We start from the raw sequence: 10,812 nt of genomic DNA on the forward strand, positions 1-10,812 counted from the left end.
CTATTTGGTTAGCCAAGTAAACATTTCAAAAGGAAGATTCTTAGCCACACTGATATTGTCCTAGCCACTACGTAAACTAATATTTAAACAAGGTTCCTGTGGATAGATAGTGGCCTAGGTTCCCTTTCGATGATACTCAACTGACTATTTTCCAACAAAAACTGTAAAAATATATCGCTTGTATCTATGAGAAGTATATTGTGTACCTCAAACAAATTTTTCTACATAAATTTCAGGTTCTGTTCTTCTTTGCAGTTCTCAGGATGTGGCAGAATTCATAAATACCTATTAATATTAGAGCATGTGGAATTTTTCTTTAAAATCAGATTTACAGCTATAGTAAATATAAATATAGTAAATATAGTAATGGAGCCATTCTTTTAAATAATCTCTTTCCCCCTCATTTATTGCACTTGCACCTTCTAAAAAAAGCACAGAGTGTAATCTGAAAAAATATAAACCTAAAGGGCTGAAATGTACCACTGTTCAAACTACTGATGTCACCTGGAAAGTAAGGGAAGCTTGGGAATTGGTCTGGGATGCAAGACCGATAATACTTATTTTTGTGCTTACAGTGGAAGTTTGTTGCAATAAGTGAAACTCATATCCTCCAGAACAAGAGGGCAGAATCTCCATAGAAAAAAGAATAACACAAAGATTGCCATGGCGTATGTCACTGCTAAATCATGTTTGTTTGGTGGTACTTGCCTGGCTAGGCCTGTCAAGAAATTAAACAAATATACTTCCTAATGCCTTCCATGAAATCAGATTCATGCTTCAAATCATTTCAGTTTTCAACACTCAGAGGACTCATTAAAATTAGAGCTCTTCCCATCACCCCACTGTGAATTTATATTCTAATTAGCAAAGGTTCTACATATTGTCCTTTTCTTCTTACAGGATAATTAATTTTTTTAAAGCATCAGGAGGAAAAAAAAAGTAGCTATAAAAGACATTTTTGGGACCACTGAGGTTATTATTATTATTGATATGCTACTGATATTATTTAATAAATGAATGATAAGTTTTTTAGGGTGATAAAGGTATTGTGATTATATAGGAAAATGTTCTTGTTAGGAGAGACATGCTAAAGTATTCAGAAGTGTCATGATATCTACAGTTAAAACAAATATGGCAAAAAAATTAACAACTGGTGAATCGAGGTGAAGAGTATACAGGTATTAATTATATTCTTTTAACTTTTCTGCAGCTCTTTAATATTAAAATTTTCAATATAAAAATTTAAGGAGAGGGCTTCCCTGGTGGCGCAGTGGTTTGAGAGTCCGCCTGCTGATGCAGGGGACGCGGGTTCGTGCCCCGGTCTGGGAAGATCCCACATGCCGCGGAGCGGCTGGGCCCGTGAGCCATGGCCGCTGGGCCTGCGCGTCCGGAGCCCGTGCTCCGCAACGGGAGAGGCCACAACAGTGAGAGGCCCGCGTACCGCCAAAAAAAAAAAAAAAAATTTAAGGAGAAAAACACATGAGTTTTTAAAATTTGAATCAAAATTATCAATAAATACACTTATGAGAAAAAGGGTTACTAGACCTCAAACTGTAATTCTTTTCCTAATAAATGTCATACATAAGGACTTTTCCACTGAAAACCAAACATCAAAGGCATTTCCTATTCATGAAAGCATTCTAAACAGCCATTCGTTAGATCAATTTTGACAAAGCTTGAGAACAAAAAATACATTACACTTAGAACAAGAGGGTTAAAATTTCCCAGTTAACTACAGGACTTACCTATCCATGTCATCATCTCCCAGTAATAAGGGTGGGAGGGGCAGAGGAGGCAACGTTGAAGTTTTTAGGTGTGGAATAGCAGCTGTTACAGATACTTGAGTCTTCACAGAAACCTGTACAGGGGGCTGAGAATTTGCCTGAGAGGACAGAGTTGATGTCCTTGGGTGAATAGAAGGGGGCAAAGTTGAAGTACTAGAAGAAGGAACCTGACTAAATGCTGGTTGGGGAGGAGGCAGAGGTGGTTGCTGTGGAAGAGCTGGTAGTGGAGGCAAAGGTGGCAAGGGGGGTGTCTGAGGTGGAGGGGTAGTAGTTGGCAAAGGAGGTGGAGAAGTAACTGTGGGAAGAGGTGGAAGGGTCTCCTTTTCAGATGTCTCTGTCTCTTTTGGGGTAGCAATCTCCTCTGTCAGTGCTACAGGTTTAGAGTCTCTTGTTCCCTGTCCTTTCGAATCTTTAAGAACAGGATGTTTTTCAGAGTTCTCATCCAACTTTATTTTCCCTGTATCTAAAGAATTTTTGACCTCTGTATTTAGATGTGTTACATTCACCAGTTCAGTATCTGGGGCAGATTTTTCCAATTTTACACCTCTGGGTAACTTTTTAGACTCCAAGCCTGAATCCTTAGCCTCTACTGAACTGTTCTCTTTTCTAGGCAAAAATATAGGTGAACCCTTGGATTCCTTTCCATCCATTTTTGCTGCAGCAGCAGCTGCTCTTTCCTTCTTTTTCCTACTGAGTTCAGCTCCCAAGCTGGAGTTCAGTGGAAGCCTGACAGGTGAGATACTGGAATGTCGACTGCGTGACCCGGATCTCTTCTTTTTACTATGAGAAGATGAGTGTCTTGAATATGCGGGACTTCTACTTCTAGACTTCATGGATTTTCTACTGGAAAAAGAAAAAAGCAGTTTAAAATGGATAGACTACAGCAATGTGGAATAGATCAGTTAAGCAAACTATGAAGAACTGTAACTTAAAAAACCCACTGAGTATTTAGCAACCTCAAAAATAGATTAGATACCGTCAAACAATAATAATAATGTATCAATATTGGTTCATTATTTGTAACAAATGTAAGATGTTAACAATAGGGGAAACTGAGTTTGAGGACACAAAAGAATTCTTTGTACTATCTTTACAATTTTTCTGTAAATTTACAACTGTCCTTTACTTAAAAAAATAGATTAGAAGGAAATAAATCCTGCATGGCAACATATTTCAATCATATAATCTCAAAATTATCCGCTACTTATTCAACTGAAGGAAAATGGATGGATACTTTTTTCCCATGTTAGAAAATACCCATATTCACAATGATTACTTTTAGCATTTTGGTTTAAATATCTGATAAAGTGAAAACATGATTTTAAAAAGTCATACTTAATGCTAAACGTCAGTTATATCAATTAGGAAGTTAAAAGTAACTAGCACGTTTCATCAAAACCTAAATTTTTAAAACTAGACGGCTATTTTATTGAGAAATCCCAGGAAAAGATTCTGTTCCTTGTATCCTCACTTTATAATTAAGTTGCGTCTATACTAAACAAACCCCCAATATACAAGAGTTAGGATTTACAAAAACTAGATAAACCGGAGAAACTGTCTTACCAAAATAATTTATTAGAAGTTCTTAAAACTATGATGGCTTCTAGTACTTTCAAATATAAAATGATTTCCAATAAACTTTTTAGGAATTCATAAAGCAAGGTATTATAGCATGTTCAACTTATCTTCTCCATTATTAGGGAAGGATTGGAAAGTAAAATCTGGGAATCTATAAGGCAGATTATTCTAAATTAAAACCCAAACCCTATTAATTCTTTTTTGCTTTTTCATAAAGCCTAATGTGCTCAGGCCTCAGTGTGAGGAGGAAAAAAAATTAGCACAAAAAATGTGACTGGACAAAAGATAATTTGCCCAGTAGTGTAAAACAAATTGTTCCCATTCCAGATCTTCAATATCTCCCTTTATCGTTGATCATTGGTAAGACTGATGTGATTCAAAATGTTTCAAAACAAATAGCATATACATGGTAGGTGAAGCAACTCACATGTTAGTCATGATTTTCTTCTACCTATAATGCTTTTTGGAAACTTTCTTCCAAGTTTATTAAAATGTAAAGTTATCATTGGAATCAAAGTGCTCGAAACAACAATAACAACAACGTATATATGAACATGAGGATATAAAATACTGAAAGTAGTTAAGTGAATTTACCAAATATTCACTTACCCTTCAGGAAACTAATACTTCTCTTGTAAATAAGTGGCTAAAACAAGAGGTTTTCTCTGATTGAATTATAGGCTGGTCTAAAACTAACACTATCTCAGGAAAACACTAAGTAATGTCAGAGACCCTGCTCTACAAACCACTGTTTCTTTCATCTTTCAGCATGACTAAATCTTCCTAAGGAACTCTGCTACAAACCTTCAACTTCTGAACAGAAGCCTACTGTTAATAGGACGTTTGGATGGCCATAAGTTATATAAATGTTACATTTGAGGTCCAGGTCCACTCTTCAAGGAAAAAAGGGGGTAAAGGGAACAACAAATAGGTAAATGCAGGCAACAAAAAAAATTGTCTTCAAAAACAAATGTATTTTTTCCCTGAATTAAGTTAGGTTCCACCATTTGAAATGAAATTTCTACTATTAATCACTACTAATTTGGTGGATGCAAAAACCTTGCGTTCCTGCCAAAGCATTTTCAGCCTTTAAAAATGAAATCTTTTGTTTAAGTTTGACTGTCTCTCTCAAGGGGAAAAAAAAAAAAAGAGAATACCATAAAAGGGATCTGTATGTTCCTCCACTCTGACTCTAAGAAATTGAATGAGGAAAAATACGTACATAACGCACACACCCAAACACATAATGCTCTTTTCAAGCCAACTAAAAACGTGCATGTGACTCCAGGATTATTATGTAGTGTTTATATTTGTGTCCTATAATACTGTGTCTCCAATTCTTTCTTGATTTATTTTTACCGTCACTGCACTAGTTCCAACTAAGTGAGTAGAGGAAGAGAGAACTTGAGATTTGAATCCAAAAGGAATCATTGCTAAGTAGCAGTTTTTACAGAAACTTGTTTTAGTGTTTTAGCCTCAATGTAATTCTGTATTCCCAAACCCCATAACAATCAAAAGTTCTCAGAACAGCCTTAATGAAACTACTCCCTCAAGAAAACAAATATTCTGAGAATATTTCTTAGGCATCCTTAAAAAACTAAGCAATTTTACAAATGGTACACTTAAGACATCCATTTCACTGTATATAAATTTACCCCTCATCCCTCCAAAAACAAAAAAGTGAACTCTAGCTAATGGTGTACATGCTAAAGTGTTTATAGTGAAGTATATGGATGTCTGCAACTTACTCTGAGATGAATCAAAACAAATGAAGGTGGAGAGATGGACAGAGATGATAAAATGTATAGCAAATATTAATTGCAGAATCTAGGTGGTACATACTTGAGTCCTCACTACAATTCTTTCAACTTTTCTGTGTTTGAAAAATTGTAATAAAATGGAGGGGAAAAGCCTAAGGAATTTCAGACTCTGACAGCTAGGAACTCCTGTAGCTTGATGAATTCAAACTAGTTTATGAATAATTATAACTTTAAGTCAGCAAAAATTATTCACATTGACATATAAAAGACATGCATGGATTTTTTCAAACTCGCATAATTTCTCTACTAGTGTTCAACAACATTTCCCTCATTCATTGATAGAATTTACTGACTGGCTCCAAGTACCAGGCACTGTACCTGGCTTACGCATTCATATTTACTAATAAATCCTCACAACAACTCTAGAAGAAGGTAGTTATTATTCCCATTTCACACACAGAGAAATTAAATTATACGCCAAAGGTCACAAAGCAAGATTAGGATTCCACTCGGGTATAACTCCAAAGCCCAAGTTCTGCTTTTGAGGAAAATGTTAAGTCTACAAAGAGGTAGGTACATCTCACCACCTAGAAACAAGAACAGTTTTCTGTAGACAATTCACTTCAACAATTAAATTTCAAACTAACAGGACTTTCTCACCAAAAATATCACAGTGAAGGTACTATTACCAATTTTTAAGAGAAAGATTTTGAAATTCACCTGTGGTCACAAATAAGTCAATGGTGATGCTGTAAATAAAATCAAATTATCCTTGGAACCAATTTCTGCTAGGTTATACCATAAAAGGGGAAAAGAACTAATTGGCTGAATTTCCACTAGAAACATCACATAAAAGACAGGAGTCTCGGGCTTCCCTGGTGGCGCAGTGGTTGAGAGTCCGCCTGCCGATGCAGGGGACGTGGGTTCGTGCCCCGGTCCGGGAGGATCCCGCATCCCGCATGCCGCGGAGCGGCTGGGCCCGTGAGCCGTGGCCGCTGGGCCTGCGCGTCCGGAGCCTGTGCTCCGCAACGGGAGAGGCCACAAAGGCGAGAGGCCCGCGTACCGCGAAAAAAAAAAAAAAAAAAGACAGGAGTCTCTTGTAAGTTACCAAAAAATTGTCAGTTAGGAAATAAACTTACAAGTCTGGAGACTCAGGGGACAGCACAAATGGTAGATGACTTAGGCAAAGAGCCCCGAGATAATACAAATGAAAATTTTTCATTTCTTACATCTCCAGTCAGGTCCAACGAAGCCTAAGGCACTAATACCAAGTGATTTTTAAAAAGTTAAGACAAAGCAACCGAAATAGCTGGATTAACTCTGGGCACCAGTATCGATCCTCTGCAGTCAGTAAGCAGAAGCCTATGGCTTTTCTCACAGGGGAGCTTACAACTGAAGGTCCCACCCCTGGAAGTACCTGCCTTTAGCAGCTGTCGGCCTGTGAACTCTGCACTTCTCCAGGTCTGGGTCCACCAGGCTCACCTACATGATGACTAGCCAACAGCGAAGTGTTCTGGTCAATGATGAGCACTGGGGGCTTCAACAAAGTGTGACCATGTCTAATCGCCAGTTCCTCATAAGCCGGCGTAAGAAAGAACGGGCTGTTAGGCAAATAGCTCACCTGGGGAGCGGGCTCCGGCTCAGAGAGCGCTTGCTCAGGAAAGGGCTGCTGGACCGCCGTCGGCCGTAGGGACTGGGTGATCTGCCACTGTAAGAGCCACTCCTTTCATAGCTGGAAGAACGTCGCCGGCTATAGGGACTCACGGACCTCTGTCGTCTACTGTAGGGACTGGGCGACCGTGCGCTGGACTGGTAGGCCGAAGGCTCCTTGTAAGGCGGGCTGACCGACTGCCTTCTCGAGGTACTGCCCGGACTCTTCTTGTAGGAGTCATAGTTGCTAGAGGCGTGAGACCTCGGGGGACTAAGGTCATAATCTTGGCCGTAAGAAGCTCCTGAGGGGCTATCATCTTGCTTGGGGCTGTCCGACCACTTCCGGTGGGGACTCCTGGACCTCCGTTTGGGGCTGTCCACGGTTTTGTAACTTTTGGGTGTTTCCCGCTTCCGATGACTTTTACTCCGGTCTCTGTGCCCGGACTTCAACTCACGTTCTTTCCGGGTCTTCTCCTTATGGAGTTTGGATGACCTGGATTCCTTGTTGCTGCTGCTTCTGGAGACCTGCGACTTCCCATGGTCATCATTCTCCTCATTTGAACGCTTTGAACTTCCTGATATCCGGTCCTTCATCGATCCCGACTTGCTAGAGGCTTCCAGGTTCTTTTCTTTCTCCGACTGTTTAGTTTTTAGTAAGTCCCGGGAACGTCTGTGCTGGTGGTGACGGTGTTTGTGCAGGCGGTCACTCCGGTCAGCCGCGCGACGTTCATCCGTCTCCCTCCGGTCCAGCTTGAAGGCCATGTCGTCAGAGAAGGTATCGGAATCAGAGCTAATGTCATCATACTCCACCAAGGGTTTGATAATTGTACCCAAAGGTGCTGCTTCGGGGGTCACCAACCCCATGTCTTTGGAGTGCTTGGACCTATGCCGCTTGTGCTTCGACACCAAGCGGTGACGCTCTCTGCTGTTGGAGCTGCCACCTCCCGAGGACGGCTGCAAAGTTCCAGAAGCTCCTCCACTCCCGTCCTTCTTGCCCCCATGTCTCTCTGGATTGGGCATTCCCTTTCCCCTGGCCTCAAAAAGGGGAAAAAGTTCCCCAGCACTCCAAAAAGTAACCCCCACCCTCCCCCCCAGCCCCAGCCCCACGCCTACCAAAGCGCCCCTACAAGGGGGTGGGGAGGGAAGGGACGGTAGCCCAGGCTCCTCCTCCCTCCCGACTCCTCAGCACCCTCCTACATGAGGTGGGGGGTGAAGGAGCCAGGGAAGAAATGAGAGTTCCTCAGCAGTGGAGTTGCGAGACAACGGGTAGCCGCTCGAGTCTGTTTCCCCTCCTCCCCACGCCGAGCCAATCCTCAGGCCCAGGCGCCGGGGAGGTCGAGGAAGTAGGAAGCCGACGGCCCGGGGCTGTGGGGCCGACTCCGGCTCTCGGGCCCTGTGAGGGCTGCGCGAGCCCTTCCCCTACCCGGTAGCCCGGCTGGGGGCGGCTTCCTGTCGCGGGGGTCCCGCGGCCTAGGTGCCTCACGCCCCCTTTGTCCCTCGCTCCTGAAAGAGCCCCTTTTCTAGCTTCCGCCTCACCTCAAAACCTCACACTCACTCGCTCCCTCTCTGAGGCTCACAGTCACACACTAGGTTAAACCGAAACGGCACTGGGAGGAAGGGGGAGGGGGTAATCCCAGGAAATATCGCGAGAATCTGCAGTTCTCTCGCGGTATTTCGTGTTTCCTTTCACCTCTCGCCACTGCCTCCTCAAACAACGCGAGAGCAAGTCCCGGGCCAGAAACGCATTCCGCCAGATTCTCGCGATAAGATCCCAGCTCCCCGTTTGAGCAAAACTTTATTGAAAAGGACCTAGGGGGAATTTTTAAATTCAAGACTTTATTAATAACTCATTGAACAAATACATAGTCCCAAGTTCCGGCGCAAACTAATTTTTGCATACTCTGTAACAGCTCCTTTAAATACCAGGATGAAAATATTGTCAACAGGATAAAGGGCAAATGTGGGGCTATTTCAACCCAAGTCCCTAACGTATGAACGATTCTTCCCACTTAGGTAGCATATACTAATACGTGCATTATTACTAATTCTCGTACTGGCATGCAAAACACGATTTCCTCATCCCTATTTTACAGATAAGGAAACCCGGACTCAAAAAAGTTGAGTAAGTTACTTAGGGTAACAAAGCTAATCCAGCAAGGGCCAAAGAAGAGATTAAAATTCACGTCTGGGGACTTTCCTGGTGGTGCAGTGGTTAAGAATCTGCCTGCCAATGCAGGGTGCGTAGGTCCGGGAATATCCCACGTGCCGTGGAGCAATTAAGCCAGTGTACCACAACTACTGAGCCTGCGTTCTACAGCCCACGAGCCTCAACTACTGAGCCTGCATGCTACGACTACTGAAGCCCGCGCACCTAGAGCCTGTGCTCCACAACGAGAGAAGCCACAGCAATGAGAAGCCCACACACCACAGCGAAGAGTACCCCCTGCTCGCCACAACAACGAAGACCCAACACAGAAAAAAACAACAACAACATTCTTTTGTAATCATTTAGCCATTTATCTTCACACAGAAGATTATAGTTATGAACAAGCAAAGCATAGTATTCATGAACAGGAAAAAGTATCTTACACGGCCCCTCATTTTTTATCTTTCAAAACTCCTTGGCACGTGTTAACTCATTCCGTTCACAATTTACCTCTTCACAACTTACCCCTGAAATAGGTTGCATTAGTGAGGTGACTAAGGAACAGAGAAGTGGCTTGTCCAAGCTTCCCCATTCTTTTCTTCAATAAATATATGTGTGTGAGACTTTAAGGTCCTTCTCCGTGTACTAGTGCCCACTGAGACCCCTCAAGAAGGATATAGACAATATATTCATACCTCAAAATGTAAGGTAATAAATGTCATAAGAATGATACAGAGCAGTGGGGAGGTTCAAAAGGAGGGTGGGAGTGGTAAGAGAAAGCTTTATAGAAGTATGACAGTCAAAGGGCTTCCCCTCCCTGGTGGTGCAGTGGTTAAGAATCCGCCTGCCAATGCACGGGACACGGGTTCGACCCCTGGTCTGGGAAGATCCCACATGCCGCGGAGCAACTAAGCCCGCGAGCCACAACTACTGAGCCCATGTGCCACAACTACTGAAGCCCGCACGCCTAGAGCCCGTGCTCCGCAATGAGAAGTCCGCGCACTGCAAGGAAGAGTAGCCCCCACTCGCCGCAACTAGAGAAAGCCCGTGCGCAGCAGCGAAGCCCCAACACAGCCAAAAATAAATAAATAAAATTTTTTTTTAAAGTATGACATTTGAGTTGGACCAGAAAGAGTAGATAAGGATTTGTATATGAAAAGAGCAGCCAGTAAATTAGGAGCCAGAAAACATACTGAATGAAGGCAGAAAAACCTACTCTCCAAATCACTCCCTGAAAATGTTCTTGTTGCTTTGGGTACAAAAAAAGTTTTTTACTCAAATGTTTGAGCCCATAAATCTTCATTTAAAAAAAATGAGGGAAGGCTGCGGCGGCGGCACCTGCGAGCGGAGGCGGGGCATGGCGGCGCGGACGGCCCTGTGAGAGCGAAGCTGCCGCGGGGCCCGCCATGCGCCGGCGGCCCTGACATGGGCGCCAGCGGCTCCAAACTCGGGACCTGTGGCCCTTCGCCTCGGCGGCGGGGGGCGGCGGCCCGGAGGCGGCTGTCGCTGAGCAAGCTCTGGTGCGACCGCGAGGCCGAGTCGTGCCCCGCTTCGTATTCACTCGCCGCGGCTCCATGTTCTATGACGAGGATGGGGATCTGGCTCACGAGTTCTATGAGGAGACAATCGTCACCAAGAACGGGCAGAAGCGGGCCAAGCTGAGGCGGGTACATAAGAACCTGATTCCTCAGGGCATCGTGAAGCTGGATCCCCCCCGCATCCACGTGGATTTCCCTGTGATCCTCTACGAGGTGTGAGCCTGAGGGGTGGCAGGCATAAACACGCCCTGCCCCAGCAAGAAACCCCCAGGCTCAAGGTGTGGCTTCCATTGAGGAACCTAGGCTGGGGCCACAACCGTGAATAAACTCCACTGGCCCCGAACCTTCACCTGTGA

General features: G+C 43.6%; 2 protein-coding genes across 7 annotated transcripts in view; one reads left to right on the forward strand and one right to left on the reverse strand.

The window, feature by feature from the left end:
• The window catches only part of CDK12 (cyclin dependent kinase 12), a 63,458-nt gene extending 55,094 nt beyond the window's left edge, over nt 1-8,364 (reverse strand). For 5 of the 6 annotated variants that reach the window (XR_014014022.1, XR_014014023.1, XR_014014024.1 and 2 more), the window contains exons 1-2: nt 6,744-8,364; nt 1,746-2,627 (exon numbers count right to left, since the gene is read on the reverse strand). Coding sequence is in view for 3 of the 6 variants with exons in the window: in XM_081219753.1 (XP_081075879.1) it covers nt 1,746-2,627; nt 6,744-7,792 (1,931 nt within the window). In the remaining 3 variants the exon portion in view is untranslated. The remainder of the gene's footprint in view (nt 1-1,745; nt 2,628-6,743) is intronic. The other variant, XM_081219752.1, reaches the window with a different exon arrangement.
• Nucleotides 8,365-10,275: 1,911 nt separating this feature from the next.
• LOC308607344 (tumor suppressor candidate 2-like) lies at nt 10,276-10,812 on the forward strand. Its single transcript, XM_081219189.1, is given in 2 exon segments — nt 10,276-10,362; nt 10,365-10,812. Coding segments are annotated over 2 exon segments (330 nt in total). The 5' UTR covers nt 10,276-10,343; the 3' UTR covers nt 10,676-10,812.

Source organism: Mesoplodon bidens, assembly GCF_964165515.1.
Source record: "Mesoplodon bidens genome assembly, chromosome: 19".
NCBI lineage: Eukaryota > Metazoa > Chordata > Mammalia > Artiodactyla > Ziphiidae > Mesoplodon > Mesoplodon bidens.